Genomic DNA, 21,812 nt, shown 5'->3' on the forward strand with positions numbered 1-21,812 from the left:
TGAAGTGATCAGAATGTTTTGGCACAAGGCTAAAACCTAGATTGTGCGAATTCCATTTAGATTGTTTTCCTAATTTGGAGACCACAAATACTTCTAGATTTTATAAGCACCAAGGTATATTGATAGTTTATTCATCAAGCATTCATGACCAGTAAAGTGAGGTACAAAAAACCTGTATAATACAAAACTGTACATTACAGTGTAAATTAGGATTGGGCTAATACTGTTGGTATGTTTTACAGTGAGGTCTGAAGTTATAGTAAATTGAGATGCAGTGCACAGTTGCACAGCTTTACATTTTTTTTATTGAGCATCTTCACAAAACATAGAAATCAATTTCCAAACTAGTAATTCCCTGGCTTTCGTAAAACCATATAACCAATATACCACTGCATCACATTAACAGACGAACCAGAATGTCTGAATCAGCTCTGCTTTAGAACATGTAGATATAGTTGGGGGAGCGGCAGAAAATCTACAAAGAAAGGAATGGTTAAAAACAACCTCAACTGTAGAACTCTCCCTTAGACCTCACAACCCCCACCCCGAAGAGAGGAAATCCTTAGTATTGCGTACCTATGACCGCAATCCAATGTTCACTGCTTACTTATCTTGCAGTTTATGTCCCAGCCTGGGTAACTTCTTATCTCCATTAATATTGTCCAAGAAACACATGGTGGCTTCATTTTTGCAAAACATGTTTTACTTAACACAAAATTCCACCTTGTGTCTGTTAGTACCACTTATTCACTCTTACCCAACTCTTTCATTAGCCAGAGTAAACCTTTTTTATTTTTATTTTTATTTTTTTAGGTGATGGCTGAGCTCAAGCCAGGGAAGAAAGGTAGCAGATAATTGCCCACTGCCACCTTTACCCCCAATAAACGGTTGCAGTCTTTTTCCCACACATTCAGCAGACTTTATTTTAATTCTATTTAGTCAACATTTGCTCAGTCAACGTACACATATTCATCTATGTAGCCATGTCACAGTTGTGAACCCCCTGGTACTGGCCCACCCACCCATCCGGAGTTTCCAGTGTTTAGGTTTGCCCCTGGTCCAAGCATTCTGGATTTGTTAATAACACATTGCAGATAACCATAAAAGAGGTCTTTTCACATTGCACCCCAGTGTAATCACTACTTAAGTAATACTCCCTATAAGCCTCCCACATGCCCCATACTTGTCCCTACTTTTTGGGACAGCCCGGCTTTGGTACACCACTTTCTCAAGCTCTACTGCACCAATCCAAGTCTTTTTTCCACTTGGACACTTTCTGCAGCAGATTCACCAACAGCTGGCTCATTTGTATGTTTATTCATTAGCGTTTTACAGATAACACAAGTTAATATCATAACATAGCTATAACAGCTCTATGTTAATTGTGATATTCCTTAGCAGTACTGGTGCATTTTCTTCAATATCCAGTTCTTTAAGTAGATGTATAAAGCATTACAACTGCAACAGTCAGAGTGGCCCTTTCTCCTGTGGAGTCTGGTCATAGGCCTCGCAGTCAGCACACACAGGTAGTACACATCAAACTCCCATCCCTGTTTCTACTTCATCCAGATCCTCAATCTCCTCTGTGAGGTTTTGCCTCCAGCAGTGGTTCAGCCACCAGAGAGAGCCCCCCATCTGTCTCACTGTGTGAGGAACTCTCAGTCCCAGTGGACTCCAGTAGCCACTCAGTCATCCCAGCCCATAGGTCTATGTCCGTTTCTGCATCGTCATCTCGGTGCACTATGCGTAACTGGGAATCCTCAGTTACTGTCCACTCTTGCAGATCTGCCTTCCATCTGTTTGTCTTGGGGCAGAAGTCGAAGTAGACATATCTTGGGTGCCTGTGCCATCCTTGTTGTTGTTACTGTAGTACGGCTGTCCAGTACCCTTTTCCAGTAGTGTTGTAATGTTGAGCATGCCCAGGTCATGTAGTAAAACGTTGCTGGTCTTGTGTTACACCTCAGGCAAGTCTCCGGTTTCATGGGGAAGATTCTATGGAGCTTTGTGGTGTAATGTACACGTGTGCAAATATCAGAATTGCGTTAGTTTGAATCACCCATTATTGGCCACAGCCTGATCCTGTGCATATGCCTTCAGCCATTCTCGATGCAAAATCGGTTCAGGTAGAACCGCCACCCGCTGTTGTCATGCCACTAGTAGCGCCTGCAATCTGTCTTCCGTCAGTGCATAATTAAGGCGTGATATCAAGCCTCAGCGAGGTGCCCTAGACGAAATTCGCTAAGAGGAGGTCCGTTGATGGAATACAATTGGGACTACCAGACATGGATATATACACGCCCGTTACATTGGTGGCTGCAGGTATGCCAGCGAGTGGCAACCACCAGGTCTGAGTGCTGTATAGCAACAGCACCGACCCCTAGCCCTGAAGAAGTTGCCGACCAAGAATGACAGGCAACAAAACATGTTGGCTTCAAATAGATTAAAACGAGGCCCAACAGTAGTCTGTTGGTTTTAAGTTGAGCAGACACCCAGCAGCGAATAAAGTGTATCATATAGCTAGTGGTGACTAGTGCAGTTTTAGAGGGTTGGAATAGTGATTAGCGGTGCTCTAACCAGGGGGTAGGGTAAATGTAGGTGCGAGAAGTTAGGTTCACATTTGAGTTCTTATACTTCACCTACACATTTATTCACAACAATTTCTTTTGTGGTAGGAAGGAACCAATGATGATAAGTGGAACATACTGACGAGTACCAGTCAGCAGTACCTCTGTGATTGCTCCCATGAGGTCCCTTCCTACCTTGCACACACTTTTTTACTACACCTTTAGAATTGCAAGGGAAATAGTATCACGTGTAGACACCGACACTAAGAGGATTTTATTAAAGAAATAGGCCCACCCTGTTTAGTAACGCAAATATGTTACGTACTAGAAATACCTTCACTTATTAAGAGGCAGGTGATGTTTTAGAGAGCCTATGACAGATGGGAAAGGTTTCGTTGATGAGAATTTTGTGAGTGGAGGGTAACCTGCGTCCCTTTTTCCCTCTTGGCTCTTACTTTGTTATGAGTGATATCCAGCCACAACTCATCCCCTGATCAGTGAGAGGCAGTGCCTGTGACTGGTGGTTCCTTATGGAAGTCTGTCCATATTTCTTAGACCGTGCAGGACAGCTTTGCAAACTGGAGGAGTTGTCCCTTACCCAAGTGAAATCTTCAGCATGTTTCGGCGAAGTCAAGCAATTCATCGCCCCCTTGGTTGACTTCTCTCATACATAGCCATCTCCCTTCTGTCCACTGCTGCATGTCCTTGCCCCTGTGCATCTGGCGATAGGGACGCATCCACCATATTGATAGCATCTTTGCATATGCGAGTCTACTCGTTGTGTATTTAACTGCTTTTTCCCACGCCAGTGCCAGCTGTCTGACCACATAAGGGCAAACCGCTGGCACCAGTGACCCACTAATAAGGTGCTGGCAAAGCTCCGTTGCCTCAGAGTAGTTTCTCCCAGTTCGTCTCCTCCTTGCTCCACTGTACTGCTTATTTTAGGAGCCCTGCTATGTGGTAGAACTGCATGTCTGGGAGTCGAGGCCCTCATAAATCCTGCCTAACTTCAGTGTAGCCAGTTTGACCCTATGTCATTTACCTTCCCGCCTCAATGAGATCAGAAAACTATCTAGTTCCTCTTTTGTATAACACAGAGAGTTCTGGAGCACGTAGAGACAGTGTGAAAGATGCATCATATTACTAAATGATAGCCTTACCATAACTGACAATGGAAGTGTATTTCAGAACCTAATGGAGGCCCTGAGGCCCTGCTTTACTTTTTCCATGTTATAGTTATATTGGCCCTCCTGTGAGTGGGCAACCTGCATGCCCAGGTAGCAAAACCGCTGGCTGTCACACGTAAGTGTGGATCAGGCAGAATTTCCAACTCCCCCTTTGCCCGCCGTGCCAGCACAAATAGAACTGTCTTTCTCTTGTTAACTCTGTACTCTAATACTGCACCACAGGTTGTCTGTTCCTCTAGCAGCAGAGGGATCGACTGGGCCAACTGTCTCAAGCTACACAAGGTTATCATCTGTATACATAGAGACCACGCGGATGGTGTATCACACTTGTATACACTATTCAGACATTTCTGTGTGCAGGCTCACCGCCAGTAGCTCCATAGCTAGAGCGAACAGCAGGGGAAACTGGGGGCAGCCCTGCCTTGTCCCTACTGTAATGTTGATCACTGCTGATACTCCCACGCATATCCCCGCCACTGGGCTGGTGTATAACAGTTTTAGCTGATGCATGAACAGAGGGTCGAGCCCCATACGCTGTAGCACCATCCACGTGCAGTCCAAGTTTGGTGTGCCAAATTCGATCTCAATGTCCAGTGACACTAAGGCCTGTTAATTGCCGTATTTTGGATAGCGTGGAGGACATGTGCCAACCTATGCAGATTCATGTGGGTGCCTCTACCGGGCATAAAACTGCACTGCTCATCTCCTACCAGATAATCCACCATGTGACGCAAGTATGTCGCCAGAGTCTTTGAGAAGCCCTTAGTGGCACATTGATTATGGATAGCGGATGATATGATCCCAGCTCCCTGGGGTCTTTATCAGGCTTAGGAATCATTATTATAGTGGTTTCTTGCATGGAGGGTGGCAGGACACCTATCCGTTTGGCCTCTTGAAGCATAGCGTCTCCAGCAGCCTCCGTACAGGCTGTACTGAGTAGCATTGGTAACACTCTGCTAGGAGCCTGTCATTGCCTGGCGTCTTGCAGTGGATGAGATCCCTGATTGCGTCCGCCAGTTCCTCCCCTCCCAAGCAGGCCTTCAGCTTCTCGAAATGGACGTCTGCCGCTGTAGACAGGATCAACGAGTCTAAAAATGTCAGAACCTGGGCCATAGGGGTAAAGGGGGGCTCTCAATATACTTGTATAGGTGGAACCGGACCCGTCCATTAATTCCCTACTGTGTTGAGAGTTGTTGTGCAATTTGCTGTGATTAAGGCCAATACTGGGGTGGGTGCTCTGATCCGAGAAGCCGTGCCAACAACCTACCAGTCTTTCCTCTGTCCTCGTGTAGCCTTTGTCTGTATCCCTGATGTGTGAAGCAGTCAAGTCCATCTCGAATTTCGCCTAACCGGCAATGTACCTCCAAAGCATGTGCCAGGCCCCTAAGAGTGGCCTGTCCATCTGTTTGTAATGCCTCCAACTGGTGGTCAGTTTTCAGTAGTTCCTGTAAGAGTCTACAGCATGCAGCATAAATCTTAGTCACCCATTCTGCTGATTTCTGTCTTAAGTACCAACATCACAATGCTGTCACACTTCAGGTTTTGTCATGGGCAGTCTGTAAGACTATCATATCAGTCAAATTCCCTCTATTTTAGCAGTGGGAGAGTCAGATGGGACTATCAACTAGATGCAAACCTAATTCATCCACCTCTTTAGTTACATCCAGCTTCTGACAGTCCAATGCTATGACTCTCTACAAGGGTTTGGCCAGCTCCTGTTCAATTCCAGGCATTATAGTGGTCATGACTTATATCTTCTATTCTCCATGCTTAATTGAAGTATCTGTGTTCTCATTTTTAAATTTGAGATCCGAATGGAGTGCATGTATAGAATTTAGCAGGCTTCTCTCCCCTCTGGTAATCTCAGCCATCTCCTGGTTCCATTTGTTACGTGCTGCTTCAGAAGGTCTGAAGACCTCCTTTGTTTTCCATTTCTACACATTTGTTCCCTAATACTAACACAGCAGGAAACATGTTTCTGAGGGAACAGTGATGGAATCCCTGGACTTCAGGTACCAAGGGACACAAGTGTTGTTGCAATTCTTTCTACAAGCGTACTCTGTCTAAGGGGGTCACAGTCAGGATGGGTGTGGCAGATAAGGACAAAACCACAATCTGGCAGGTGTAAAATTATAATGCCATTTGTGCTGGGCAGGAAGAATACCTGCATGGGAGTAAATATGGCGTTTTCTTGCAAAACATGCCACACTCTACAGGTGTAAGCAACCGTTCTTCGAGGGTATGGTTCAGAAGTGGGTTTTGGTGTTCCTACAGCTCCCAGTGTCTATCTCAAGTAGACTCTAGAGGGCCAGAGCTATCAAAACCAATCTCTCACCAGGTGGGCAAGAGGCTTGAGATTGTCACTGTCAACGTTGAAGCATGGCCCTCCAATCACGCAGGTATGAAGGACTGAGGCCACAGTAAGCGTCTTTCTGATAGCCAAAAACGTTTTTCAGAACCGCAGCACGCCAAACTTCTCTTTCCAGTTCTAGTATCATGGCTTTCAGTGGGATCCAATGTAGATCTTTGAGACGTGGCTTACTTAGGTAAAAGGCTGAGGACCATATCAAGGAGATTTACAGAGACATTTATTTGGTCTATAATGTTGCTTTTGAAAAGTTTTAGAACTTGGATAGACGTTTGGTAGGCAGTTTGTCTTGCTTCATTAGGGTTTCACCAATAATTTTAAATCTTTTTCTGGGACAGATGGACATATTTTGAATTTGCAAAATGAGAAAGGAGATGATTTTCCATTTGTATTTTTTTTCTGGAAGTTTGTAGATGAGTTTGAAAATTGAGGCCTGTGTGTAAAAATCCAAAGGACATTGGTGCACAAAGTTGCCTTTGTTTCAGGTATCGGAAAAATATGACCTTGGGTCTTATTGGGTTCAGCACTAGGATGTTGACCAGTTCTTGTATTTTTATTTTGGATTCCCAGTGGGACAACACCTGGTGACCCCCCGCCGTCAGAAATCCACCCACCCCAATGGATCACGCACGTAACCTCGACATCATACTCAACTCTTCACTCACCATGAATTGCCAGATCAACGCCGTATCCTCCACGTGCTTCATCACCCTCCACATTCTTCGCAAGACTTTCATGTTGATCCCCCCAACTTCAGTAAAAACCGCCACCCACACCCTCAACACTTGCAGACTGGACTACGGAAACGCTCTGTACGCAGGAATCAACAAAAACTGCCCCGCAAACTCCAGACTGTCCAGAATGCCGCCGCCAGACTTATCCTCGACATCCCACGACATGACCACATCACCCAACACCTCCGCGCCTCCACTGGCTCCCTGACGAAAGAAGAATAATCTTCAAACTGCTCACACACGCCTACAAAGGCCTCCACAACACCAGATCCTTCTCCTACCCCGCAGCCAAGACCTGGAACAAACTCCCCCTTAACCTCCGACGAAGCCCGACACTGCACCAATTCAGAAAGGACCTCAATACCTGACTCTTTGAATGGCCCCAAAGGAGCTGCTTCACACCCCTCCCGCAGTGCCTTGAGACCCTCACGGGTGAGTAGTGCGCTTTACTAGCCTTGTTTGAATGATTGATTGAGACCATAAATTCCCAGCTTTGGTTTTTATCTTAGTGAGGGGTGTTTGCTGTACTGACTGGTGTAGTTTTTTCAGTGGTCTGTGTAGGAAGGTGTAATCTGACTATATGGTTACCCCCACTTTTTTCCTGGTGATTTGCTGGTTTTTGACTTAGTTGGCCTGGGACCCTGCTATTCAGGGCCCCAGTCTATCTGCTTTCTCTCTAAATTGATACCATGTACTTAAGGTACATATCAGATTGGTTACTGGGTCACCCTTGTGAGCCCCTGTATAGTGTACCATAGGTACCCAGGGCATATGTGCACTTTAGGCCTACCAGGAGCTGCAGCATGTATTGTGCCACTCCTAGTTTGCCTTCCAAACTGACACCACAGGTCTGTTCACACAGCCTGGGTAAGGTGGTGTAATAACCCCTTACTTAGATATAATATCCCTATATCTACCTTTACATATAGACACATATATACCTATAAGTCACTCCTATGGTAGGCCTCGACAATCCTGGAGGCAGAGTGCTTGGTTTTATGTGAGAGGGTGCCCTAGCATGAGCTGAGCCCCTCTGCAGATTTCTGAACCATCTCCTTATTGCTGTTCTATGATATAGCCATACCAGTGAAGGCTTCTAGACACTGCCTGGGGCACACAAGGTGCTCCATGCATAGCCCAGTACAAACCGGTTGCTGGGGCACATAGCCCCAGCTCTGGCGCGAAACTGGACAAAGGGAAAGGGGTGTAACCACCCCATTCCCAGGTCCACCCATAGGAGGGACCTAGCCAGGTAGTCCATCCCCCTTCCTAAGTATAAGTATAGGAGCTGTGTCTTTAGAAATTTATATTATCCCGGATGAATCTTTGAAAGACATATCCTGGACCTTCGACATTCCATTCTGACTGGAAGACGGAAGCTATCTCCCTTGTAGTCAAGGAGTGACCACCCTGTGCAAACAGGCACCAATATCAACTTTGCCGATCTGCAGATTCAAGGCTCCCGTCGGATCCTGAAGACTCTGCGACACAGGAACTGGACTTCCAGACTTCTCTGACTCCGACCCACATTCCCAGCAAAGCTGAGACCCGTGGCGGAAACGAAAGACGTGGGACCGCAACCCCTGGACAGCCTGCATTTTGCCACCTGTACTCCCTTCCTGAAGCCTCAGTAAGGTGTTCATTGGGGAACGAGAAGCCCCAGCCCCGAGCACCATTTGCACCGAAGCCCAGGGCCCCACACTGCGCGAGTGTCCTGTGGGCCCCGCCTTTGGATTTGAGCTCGACGTGTCTTCCCGGTTCCTTGCCCGTTGGCTAGTGAACCCCCTGAAGACCTTTCTTTGAACTAAACTTGCTTTCCTGGTTGCTCCAGGCTTGCTCCAGCATCCCTGAAAAGGAGAAGCGCCACAGTCTTTGCTGGTTTGCAACATAGCCAATCCCGACATCCTGCATGGGTTGCGGTTGCCAAGGATTTTTGGTCCAATCCGGATACCGACACCGCAGTCATCTAGATCCATCGTGGGACAACTCGAATCCAGCGCCTGGTCATCGTCGATGCCTCCTGGCTGAAGAGACAAGTTCGACTATTTCACCTGAAATCACCCGACATCGCCTGGTTCCTTCCTGGTCACTGGCTAGTGACCCAGACTCTGTCCCTTCTGCTTTCAGGTTCTTCAGATCTTTGATCCACCCAGACACTTTTCCTCTGGTCGCCTGCAGCATTTCTTTGCAGCTCTCCATAGAAAACGACGACGAAACCCGACACGAAAAGACACCTATGCACCCGGCTTTCCTGGGTGAGGTACCACGAGTACTCCGGTGCTCCTGTGGGTCTTGACTCTCGAAGTGTTCTAGTTTAAAAGGGTTCCATCCTAGTCCATCCGAAAGTGTCCTTAAATTGTATATTTGTAACCTTTACGATCTCCATAGAAAGTCAATGGTAACCTGCGTCTATGTTTAGACACTGCACGCGTCTCCCGTGGGCCTCCTACTTCCTAACCTTTGGTCGATTAGTGTAGCCCCAGCGATTCCACAGGCCCCTGATTCTCTTGTGGTACTTATACCACTTTCCTAGTATATGGTTTGTGAGGCCCCTAGGGCATACATATACTGCGTAACTTATTGTATATTAACTGTGTGACTTGTATTGTATTTGTACCTCTGACTTTATAAAGAGTACAGAGGGGGAGTACAGAGGGGTTGTGTTTAGATAAAATACATATATATTTGATGTATACCTTGTGTGGTGTCCTTTCATTTGGTACTCAAGGGATTATAATTTGTAAAACAACTTGCTTACCTCGCCTACTGAAGTCTTAGCCTGAAGACTGCTGGTTAATGCTGCCACTAGGATAGCTTTCTATAAGATTGACTTTACAAAAACCATCAATAAGGGTCGATTAGACTGGTGCAAGGTGCCCACTAGAACTAGTGGACATCATATGCCAGGCTAACTTCTCACATTGGTGTGCAGAGGTTGGGATACGAGCTTGCAATTGTTTTACCAAATAATCTCGAGATATCATCTGAAAGATCATATCAAGGTACCTGTAGGTACATATAAATCAAGTCTTATATATACATAAGTTCTACTGAACTTAGTAGTTGTAGGTGGTAAGGGCTTAGCACACCCTGACTACAACTCCTATAGAGGTTCTAGTAGTGTAGGTAGGTGCACACACCAGACCTCACTAGCAATGTCCTTGGAAGCAGGGCCTAGTGGGCCTCTGCCAGAAGACAACCAAAGGTTGCCTTCTAAGTATGACACATTCTCTTTTTAGGAACTGAGAAGCTTGTGTGTGGTCGGAAGACTGAGACAAGGACAGAGTCCAACCTTTAACCATCTTAGTGGCTCATGATGTAGAGAATGCATCAGACCCAGGTAACCAAGGTAGTAGAGAGGGGGTCCATCCATCAACAGACTAGAATAATACTGGGGAGGATCCAGTGGTCTCTGATGATGAATTGGATGCTGAACAGGATGAGGTTGAGGAACCTGACCTGGTCAACACAGGACTATCTTGGGGTGGAGAGGGCCATGGTAGGCCCCCCTCTAACCTTCCAAATAGGCCTGACAGTGGAAACAGAAGGCACAGTGGTTCTGATCATTCTGATTCCTCAGTAGGGTCCAGTGCCTCTGCTCAGAGGAGGATGACTTCCCCTCAGAGGAGAGAGCACAAAGCTAGAATGAAAGAGGTCAAGCTGAGGATCAAGAGGCAAGAAGTTGCCCTTTCAAAAGAGACCCTAGTTCTTGAAAGAGAGAAGACATTGAGTGGGCTAGAGCCTACTGGTGGCAGCATAATTCCTACAGATAGGGTAAGGTCTCATGACCATAGAAACCTGAACAAGATTGTCCCTCCCTATCAGATTGGGGATGACATCCACAAGTGGATAACTGCTTTGGAGAGGGCCTGCAAAGTACAGAAGGTACCCAAGGAGCAGTGGGAAACACTTTTGTGGCTCTCCTTTGCAGACAAAGGTAGAGATAAGCTCCTCACTGTTAGAGAAGAGGATGCAGACAACTACCCAGTTCTGAAGAGTGCTCTGATAGATGGGTTTGGTTTAACCATTGAGCAGTATAGGTTGCTGTTCAGAGACGCCCAGAAGACACAGACTCAGGACTGGACTGATTTTGTAGATTGTGCTACTAAGGCTCTGGAGGGCTGGTTACTGGGCAGCAAAGTACAAGACTTTACAGGATTGTATAATTTGATTATGAGGGAGCAGATCCTTAATGATTGTCAAAACCAGCTTCTACATCAGCAGCTGGTGGACTCCTATCTGACCTCTCCCCAAGAATTGGGAAAGAAGGCAGACAAATGGGTCAGAACCAGGGTTAGGCCTAAAAATCAGGGTGGTGACCAGAAGAACGATTCTACCAAATCACAAGAGAAAGGTGGGGATAAATTTAGGGACAAATCCACTACAGGGCCCCAAAAATCCTCTGAACGGGGTGGGTCCCAAACTCCTTCCTCTAATGTTAAGAAACCTTATTGCCATGTATGTAAGCAACCTGGCCACTGGGAAACTGACAGCAGTTGCCCAAGAGCCAGCAATAAGGAAAATATTCCTCCAAGTAATACTCCAACACCTCCTGTTAAAACTAGTAGTAATCCGCCAGGTGGTGGGAGTGCCCCCAAAAATGTGGCTGGATATATTTGAGGAACTCAGGTTTCCTATGGCCCAACCAGGTCCCCTACCACAGCACCTCTAGTCTGTGATGGTGGCATGGGGTTTGCCAACTTCACTGCTTGTCCCAATACCTTGGGCAAGCACAGACAGGAGCCCCATATCAATGATCAGACAGTTGTGGCCTATAGGGACACAGGGACTAGTATCACCATGGTGACTGAGAACCTAGTACACCCAGAACAACTGTTACCTGGATTTAGCTACCAGGTGGTCAATACTGATGAAGTGAAGACAGATCATGCCATGGCAGTAGTAAAGCTCAGCTGGGGAGGTGTCACTGGCTCAAAGAGAGTGGCAGTGTCTACAAACTTGCCTGTAGATTGCTTACTGGGCAATGATCTAGAGATCTCAGCCTGGGCTGAGGTAGAGAAACAAGCCCATTCCAAGATGATAGGCCTTCCTGAGAAGGTTGATAGGGCTGTGATGGTCACAGCCCAAACCCAAACAGATTTTTGTGTTGTGAAGCCTGAAACTATGGATCACTCCACACAGACCGAGAGAATTGGGGAGGAAGAAAAGTCTCCCTCCCACCAGACTTTAGATGAGGGTCAGCCTCCTCAGGGAACTGACCCTACCCCCTGTGAAGGAACTGCCCCAGAGGTAGTCCGGCCTGGCCTGGCAGAGCCTCTGATGTCAGTGGACCCTTCCAGGGTGGTACCCAGTCTGGAGCAGGTAACCTGCCTCTCTCTACCCTGCCTCAATCACAGTCTGTTCCATATTTATTGGGAGGTCTTAAGAAGAATGATGAGTTCAAGGAAGTAGTGTGTTGTCCTTTCTAAAAACGTAATCTGCTTTTTAGAAGTCATCTTATAAGGTTTATCTTGTTAGGAAAAGAGAACATAAAGCCAAAAATAGAAAGCCGTAGGAACAGATTATTTTAGGAGGTGTGCGTTTAGCCCGTCAACCCAAAAAATGTAATGTAGCTACAGTTGATGCCCTCTAAATCCAGCTACTCAACCCAGACCTATTAAGTGTTATCTGACAAAAAGTAAACTTGTTGAGAGATTTATATTTCATCATGCTTGTAAGGCAGTAGGTAACACCTAAATGCTCGACTTCATATTCAGAGGTCTGTGAACATCCTGTAACACTCAATGCTTTTTGGACATGTTGGCCATTGAACTTTGCTGGTAACGTGGTAAAGGTTGGGACAGTAGGACATGTTACTGAAATGTGGTTTTAGTCACTGATGTTTTCATTCACTGTAATTTAACTTGTGTGTGTTGCCTGTGGGCAGAGAAAGTCATTCAGAACTAGTTTTTGGTAATCTCCAAATTAATATGAGTCCATCTTTAGAAACAAGTGGCACATCAGCAGCCATACTTAATTTGTTTATTTTTCAAATTTCAGGTCTTCAGGATATGCTGAGCAACCATTCATTTGTTGGTTGTGTAAGTCTACAGTGGGCTTTGGCTCAATATCAGACAAAACTTTACCTTTTGAACACGACAAAACTCAGGTGAGTGGAACAGAAACCTAATTATAACATAATTCTAATAATTTTCAATTTTTAGTAAGGGGGTATCCTTCTGACAAACAACCACTTCCTTTTGATGGTCGATCCCACCAGAAACACTTTCACAAACATAGACATAAGCGGAGAAAGACAGAGCAAGGGGGACAACTCCTGCTGACAGTGCACGTGAATTAAAAGGAATCCAGATCAGACTACCAATTAGCAGGAGATGTAGTTGTACTGGAGTCATTAGTTTTGAAGGTGTGTGGGGTGAATGAGCTTAGGGGTAAAACGACTCCAACCTCATGCTGTGAGAAACAAATGAGAATGCGAGGGGTGCTCTTCCTAACCCCCCCCCACCCCGCCCAACCACACACACACACAATTCTTTCACACCCTCTAGAGAACACCTTAATGCCAACAAGCTGGGGAAGATCTCAGCAATCTCGCTTTCGAAAATCATGAATGGTGAAATTTCCACTGTATGTTGAGCGGGTTAATGTTGCAACTCTGGTGCAGACTGGTAATTTCCTTAGAGTTTTTTTAAACATATGATACTTTAAGCAGTGGTTAATAACTTATCTATCAATTGTCAAGTCTGCTCTAAGAATACTGAAAAGCAAGTTCTCTAACTGAAAACGGACTGCAATTAAAACTTCCTGTTTATGAAATAGTCACTGGGTATTGGGAGCTTTTTAGTTGTGCTTCGGTTATTTATGGCTCACTTTAATTGATCACATTGTAGTCGCTAAATTTGATTAATCTGTCTGGCACAAGCTGTACTTTCCAGATTGTGACTTTTCGATCAACTATGCGTCACTTCACGCTGGACAATCACAAAACCAACATCATTTGGAAACCTATGTGATTGGGTTGCTACGCACAGATGTAATGTCTGCACTGCATTATGGAAGTTGCACCAACTGTTGGTTGCGTGGGAGGCGTAGAGAGTAGGACGTTTTGAAATTGGGGTCCTCCTCTTAGCTACCTGAGTAGAAGATAATGCAACTCAATGCAACACGGAAAATACCGCTGACTGCGAGTATTCTTCCAACTGAAATTGGTTCTCAAACGTGGCCTTAGGTTTTCCCACTTCTTGAGTACTATATAACACCTCAGGGTGTTGACCTGTGGATAGGCAGTTAAATTAAACATGACTTTGAGAAGGTTTGGTATTTTAAGTATTTTTTGTATGTAATGGAGATAGAGTGGACTTAACCTAAGGAGCAGCGGAGTGCTGGAGAGACCATCACATGAACATGATGTCCTATGCATAGATTAGTATTGTGTGGGAGCAGGCATTCCAGTCCATTCTATACAGTGTTACAGAAACTAGAATGTGATGGGGAGAGGAAGTGTGAACATGCAATTGAGACAATGCAGTACTAGACAAAACCTTGCATTCGATCTTTACTCATCTCCACTACACAGTCACACTTGGCTGTACTGCCAACATTTGAAGTACTGGGAGATGATGATTTTCTTGGAATCTAAAGATTTTGGTAACTGTTAATTGGTGGTGTTAGAATCCAGGCTATCAAGAATTAAGGTTAGTAATTTAATCACTGGACCACATTTCAATGGCAGAGATTTTCAACTGTGACATATCTGTTCGCAGTTTAAATATTATGAAAGGTAGTGCCAAGATGGTAAAGGAGTAGGAAGTGTTCCGTGGTGCTCAGTCCTCTCCAACATCAGGTTGTCCCTCTGCCACTCATTCGCTAAAGTGAGCTCCCCCTCTAGTTTCTACTGCTGTGCTGGTAGTCCCTTTGGTGTGCTCTGTTTATTTCTACTGTTGTGGCTAGAGTCTCTGCATGCTGGCCTGGTGCGCTTTGGCGATCACTGTGTCCCATGATTTCCTGTGGATAGTGCTCTCTGCTTGGGCACTGATGCCACAGGTCCACCATGATACTGCTGGATCATGATGATCAGATGTTTTGGAGCCGGACTTCTGTGCACCGACGGTTGGGGTCTGGCTGCTTCGCGGTCTTGTTACTACTTTCTTCTGGGCACCCTGTGGCAGTCACGACTAGCAGCCGATCTCTTGGGAGGCCATGGAGCTGCTTCCATGGTGTCCGTGGTTACAAATTGAAGGTAGATCAGAGTGGGCTGTTTGGCCCCGTTGGTGTTTTCCTCTAGTCTCGATGGCAGTTTGGTCGCTGCCGTCAGTTAAACGTCACTGGAGGTGGAGGGGTTTCTCCTGCAGACATCAGAGTTTTTTTTCTGTGGAGCACATCTGGGTTGCAGTTCGCCCTGCCCTAGTTTGAGGAGGTTTCTTGTAGCTGTCTGGAGTTGGAGGGGCTATGCCGTCAATTTGCCACAGTCCCACAAAACCAGAGGACACCTTGTTTCTTGCCTTTTTAACTGGAGATATTGAACACTTACGTAACTTCCTTCCCATCAGGAAGATGCAGTGGCTATTAGGTGAGGTAACTTGCGTGGCATACGCATTTAATCCTGCATTAAAAATGTTCAATGTCCTTCATTGACCCACCAACTGATGCGCTCCAGACCGTATGCCTACATGAGCCCCCTCGCGGCCATCGCACGCCAACACAACCTCAACATCATCTCCTACGCCGACGATACCCAGCTGATCCTCTCCCTGACCAACAACCCCGCCGCCGCCAGAGCCAACCTTCACGAAGGAATGAAAGAGGTAGCCGAGTGGATGTCGACCAGCCGCCTGAAGCTGAACTCGGACAAGACGGAAGTCCTCATCCTGTGTTCCTCGCCCTCCGCCTGGGACGACTCCTGGTGGCCCCCCGCCCTGGGCACCGCACCCAAACCGACAGACCACGCACGCAACCTGGGCTTCATCCTGGACTCCTCCCTCTCCATGACCAAGCAAGTCAACGCCGTCTCCTCGTCATGCTTCAACACCCTGCGCATGCTACGGAAGATCTTCCGGTGGATCCCCACCGAGACCAGGAAGACTGTCACCCAGGCACTCGTCACCAGCCGACTGGATTATGGCAACGCCCTCTACGCCGGAACCACCGCCAAGCTCCAGAAGAGACTCCAACGGATCCAGAACGCCTCAGCCAGACTCATCCTCGACATCCCACGACACAGCCACATCTCCGGACACCTAAAAGACCTGCACTGGCTCCCGGTCAACAAGAGAATCACCTTCCGTCTCCTTACCCACGCACACAAAGCTCTTCACGACCAAGGCCCGAGCTACCTCAACAACCGCATCAACTTCTACGCTCCCAAACGACACCTCCGATCAGCCAGTCACGCCCTCGCCGCCGTCCCCCGCATCCGAAGAACGACAACAGGAGGAAGGTCCTTCTCCTACCTGGCCGCCAAGACCTGGAACTCCCTCCCGACCGACCTGCGCCTGACCCAAGACCACCTCGCCTTCAGGAAGAAGCTCAAGACCTGGCTGTTCGGGTAGCAGCAGCACGCCCCCCCTAGCGCCTTGAGACCCTCCGGGTAAGTAGAGCGTTCTATAAATGCCTATGATTGATTGATTGATTGATAGGCACTCTGTCCATGTTAGTAATAATCTACTGCTCACATTTCTGTTTTTTCTGAGCGATTACCTTCAATTAAACGAACCCTCTTGATCCTTGCATCTCCTCCTCTCATTATTTGCCTTGATGAGATTACAATAACTCTTTCATTAAAATTCACATCCAACATTCTCACAGATTACCCAAGACTTTAATTGCCATCTCCTATCTGAACCCAGTAAAAAGTGACACATCTACAGACCTTCTGTTCTAGGTACCAGAAACTTCTGTCTAGAAAAGTACCTCTTATCCCCTGTAATATCAATGATACCTGGAGAATGGTTGCTTATTGTATCCTCTCCATCTAATACTGCTCCTACAACCATAAATATATACAGTAATGGATGGATTATGAACCAGGCTACCCAATAAAATCTACAGAGCTTTGACCAGATTTTTATGGAGTTAGAAGTGAAAACTACTCACTGAACCTTATATGTAGTAGAGTTTTCCCCCTCGCTTACTGGCAACTGCTTCCCCCAGTTAGTCCGTACTCACCATGCTTTTCCTCTCCCTCCAATATTTATTTCGATGATAGTCTCACCACCGCTTCCAAATGCCGCAATGATAGCCCTCATTAATGCAAGATCTGTAGCTAAAAATACCTTCAGTATGTGGTCCTCATCTCATAAATGTCACTTCCTTGCCATCAAAGAGATGTGGCTCAATGGCTACTTTGTGGTTGTTATTGCCAGCCTTGTTCCACCAAATCACAAAATACTGCTTACCAAAAAGAAGCCAGAGATGTTGAGATGATGTGGCTTTGGTTAATCTTTACTCTCTCCCTTTAACCATACTGGATGGACCAACTTTCACCTCATAAGTATACTTTAAAGCTAAGGCCGTAATTTCTCTAATCACTTTCCTGGTCTGTGCAGTTGCCTACTAACTACCCAAGACATGCCTTTTGACCTTCCAACCCAGATCTATTAGTTACCCAATATGTGCTTCTGCACTCCTATCATGTCATAATTGTGTGCAATATGAACTTCTGGGCAGACAATCTTAGTTGAAGATATGAAGTGCCTTGGTTTAAAAAAACTGGTCAAAGAACCTACACATGATGGAGACTACTACCTTAACCTTCTGTTTACAACAGTACCAAAACGGCACTGTCTCGATATGCATGAGCTTTAGTGGGGTCAGACCACTTATACAATTATCTAGACGCCTTGCCAGACAGAGAGCCAGGATTTGTTGTTACTTGGGACCCCTCTACCATTGCCCGCACCCTGAATAAAATACAACAGAAGCCTAAATTAAGGCAATAAATTACCTTGCTGCTCTCAATAATCCTGAGATTATTCGTAACCAATTTGATTTCCAAGTTAATCAAGGCCCTTGATTCTTTTGTTCTTTCCTCAGTCAGAAACTGTTGTACCTCAAAATCTAATGATTGGTATGCAGACAACTTGCTCCAAGTGAAAAGCAATGGAGAACGTTACTTCTCTCTGATCGTACAGAATGCTATATCCATGCCAGCGTCTACAAATAAGGATCTACAAGGCCAAAGAAAAAAGAATACTACCAGCCCTGCGTCCCTAAATCTTCCCATTCTACAGAGGAACTTGTCCACACCTTCAAGAAACTGCTATTGCCCCATTATCCTGCCTGCTCTCTTTTCTGACTTCTGTGATAACCTCATGTCATTCTTCACCATCAAAATTGACTCCTCCAGAGCCCAAATCTTCCTGCGCCGTAGTCATCCATCGCGCTACCTCCTAGAGATTGCACCCTGTGAGAGTTTGAGCCTGGCATGGAATCTGAAGTCTTCAACATCCTCCTCTGCTTTAAGAAAATCTCTGTGTCCTGGGACATTACCTACAGCAGTCAACAAACCTGGCCTCCTGGCACAAACACATATCATCAATCATTTTATCAACCGTTCCTTTGCAATTGTGGAAAGCCACCAGTCTTTTTAGCACGCTATCATTAGTCCCACGTTAAAGAAAGCTAACCTTGTCCTGTTATCCTAGCCAAATATGGACAATCTCAGGCCTCTACTGGGTTACTAAGATACTCAAAATTGTCTCACGTCCACTCTCCGCCCATCTGTAGTTCAGTGGTTTCTTCATTTACTTCTGTCTGGATTAAGGCCACAGAGGAGCACTGAAGCAACCCAATTAAACATCGGAGAGGAGCTCCATTTGGCATGCAACCAGGGCCATCCTTGTGCACTGAAACTACTTTACCTACCAGCCGCCTTCACACCATGGACAACCAGGTGTTCGATGATAGAATGGCAACAACCTTAGCTATGATAGAGAGTACCTCTCTGCTTTTGTACAGTAAAAATAACATCTACATCTTGATGATCTTGGTAAAAGATTTGAAAGGGGGCAAACCAGTTGTGTTTTATCATAGAAAGTTTCTTTTCTATTCCGTTTGATAGTAGATGTTCTGTCAGATTACATTTTTAACCCTGGAATTGTACTATGTGTTGTGCTCTCTCTCCTTCCCATATTGGTTGGTAGCTCCCGTTAATATCACCAAACCGAGTTTTAGCTGGTTCATGGCCCAAAAGCTGTTTCAGTTCCTGTTTTCACAACTTAAGGTTCCATCAGGATCCGCTCTGCACTTTCCTCTTATTAATGGTCATTTTCGGTTTTAGCTGCTAAGCTTCCTGTTCGGCATTCCCTATTCCTTTTTTAAATTTTGTTTGACGTTTGCGAAGATCTTTTGATTTTACTAAATGATTACAGTCACCACTGTGCATTTATATATGAGACAGTTTCCATAAGAGGAGCTTTTTTTGTTTTGCTAATAACTTTATCGCATTTTATGAATCTTCATGGAACTTTCTCCCAAAAAATTTAGGGGTGATCCGTCAAGCTGGGCTATAAATAAAGGGGGGGATATCGTCCCAAGACACCTTTATCCCCTTGCATTTTCCACAGGGAAATAATGTAACAATATTGAAAAAACAGCTGAACAGAATTACATCTCATTCGACAGAAAGTCCAATGTTGAACCACAAAGCATGCTTTTTGCGAATTGGTGTAAATCCTTTCAGTGTTTTTTAAGGAATTAAAGTTGAAAAGGTATAGATATCTGGAAGAGAGTCTTACGAGATTCCTGTGGACACACAACTTCAAATAATGAATAGATCTGATTGACAGTGAGAGATCTCACAGGAGCAAGAGGTTGGCTGCCACACAAACTGAAATGTTGCAGCTGCCGTTACATGGCTCACGGACTAGGGGCAAGGTAGGAATACCCTGACCCCCTAAGCTCCTTTAGTTGAGGTCCCAAACCCCTCGCCCCTACACACCCAGTGTCAAATTTGAAAAAAACAAATGTGGACGCTGTGATCACGTGGGACTCTCAGGGGCCAACGTGATCTCCTCAGGAGCCAACGTGATCACCTCAGGAGCCAACGTGATCACCTGTGCTCCCGAGAGATTATCGATGGAGCACAGCCTCCTAAGAGACCCTTGCAAAGTCCCACAGGATAGAGAAAATAATTGAAATAAAGCACAAAGAAGAACTGTGCACTGTAGGGGTTGGCTGACCATGGGGCTTGGGCGCAGGCATGGCCGAAGGTTGTCCTCATCATCATCTTTATGCAATACCATTATAAGAACATCTTACTTTATGTTACAAAAAAAAAACCTAGACATTTACTGAAAAAAACTGAGGTTAAAGAGAAATTATAGTTGGGTGAACAAGCCAGTTAAAATTCGCCAATTATAGTTAACTGACAACATCTGAAATGACATCATTGGTTACCTTCACTGTGTGGTGGTGCTTGGCCCTTTCAAAAGGAGATCATATGCACACAAAGCAGTTCCCTTTGATGCCTGGGACAACTACTATGACAACGTGGGTTTTCTGAGACCACAAATTATTTTTGCTTTTAATGTTTTTTTATATTGACGAAGGTCCAGAAGCTCCTTCAACTATAAAGTTTTTCAGAAACCGTATAAAAATAAAACTAGCATTGGCAAAGCCAAAAGGCTGGCTGCCCACGCCATACCTATTAACTTTGCTAGTGCTTGTTCAGGAATTAATGCAATTACATTAAAAAACAAATTACTATTCAAATATTGTACCTCTAACAGTTAGATGTTAGTAGTGTTTACCTTGTACAATTCATGCTTTTACGTCCAAGTCAAATGGCAAAGCCAGTTTTCCGCAGCAGACCCACTTTGCAGGTGTTATTAGCCATAGTTTGTTCTGTGCTGCCTTCAGTTTGCTCTGAATTAACTTACTCATTTGTTGTTTTTCCTTAAATAAGCGGTACCTCACCAGACACTGGATATTGTACCGGACAGACTGAAGGTGATCTGCCTAGAGACTCTCATTGATCATGCTGTGATTACCTGTCTAAGTAATCGGGACCTTCATAACACAGTCCCAAAAAGTCTCCCTTTACCCTAACCCGGTCAGCGTCGTTGGTGTAGTAGAAGATAGGGCTTCTCAGTTCAGGTGACCCAACTCTGTACAAGTACCCACACAATGACAACTTGGGACCACTTCTAATAGAAGCTGGAAACATGGCCATTTGTGACAAACGTACACTTGATAAATCCCTCTAACATAGTATGACTTAATTTGTATATAAATAGGTGTTCTTACTGCTACAGTTGTGGAACAAGTCATTGAAACATTCTGTGACAGCATACATATTATTGTTTATGTGAAACTGTGATTAGCACAATATTCAACGGCCATATCATCAGTTTACCATAAAAATGCAACTTATTATGCAATGTATTTAATGTGTAATGGACCGACCTGTGTGATGTATGGGCCCTTATTATCATTAGCTTTGTAAGTGACTGGAAATCATGTCATGCCATTCGTCCTTACTTTGTGGTGTCTTAGGGGTCAGGTGCATGGAATGCAATGTTGATGGGAGAATTTTGGTGGGAGAATCTTGGTGGGGCGGCAGGCGTTGGAGGTTGGAGAGAGACTGAAGAGCTGGAAACAGTTGGATGGCTTTTCGCACTTACTGGAACCTACTCTGCTGACGCCTGCCATTTCCTGACGCCTGACATCTCCTGGACCTGTGTCCCTCGTTGCTGTTCACCGGGGGTGCCTTGCTGTTGACCCTCTGCCCTGTTGCAATTCCCCCCCGCCGCAGGCGCCGCAAACCATCAGGCGCAGCCGCAGAGAGGGGGGAATCAGGCACAACACTCCTCAGGTGCACTCGCCTTGGCCACGCCCCCTAAATGCGACCGGAGGCGCTTCAAAAAGACGCTGCATCTGCTGGAGAGCGGGTTGCTTTTCGCACTTACTGGAACTTATTCTGCTGACACCTGCCATTTCCTGACGCCTGACATCTCCTGGACCTGTGTCCCTCGTTGCTGTTCACCGGGGGTGCCTTGCT

General features: G+C 45.6%; 1 protein-coding gene across 1 annotated transcript in view; it reads left to right on the plus strand.

Annotated features, from left to right (window-relative positions):
* Positions 1-21,812, plus strand: part of MLH1 (mutL homolog 1) — a 373,421-nt gene that overhangs the window by 290,695 nt on the left and 60,914 nt on the right. The window contains exon 14 of the mRNA XM_086967291.1: positions 12,854-12,962. Coding sequence (XP_086823417.1) covers positions 12,854-12,962 — 109 coding nt within the window. The remainder of the gene's footprint in view (positions 1-12,853; positions 12,963-21,812) is intronic.

Source organism: Lissotriton vulgaris, chromosome 4_1 (genome assembly GCF_964263255.1).
Source record: "Lissotriton vulgaris chromosome 4_1, aLisVul1.2, whole genome shotgun sequence".
Lineage (NCBI taxonomy): Eukaryota > Metazoa > Chordata > Amphibia > Caudata > Salamandridae > Lissotriton > Lissotriton vulgaris.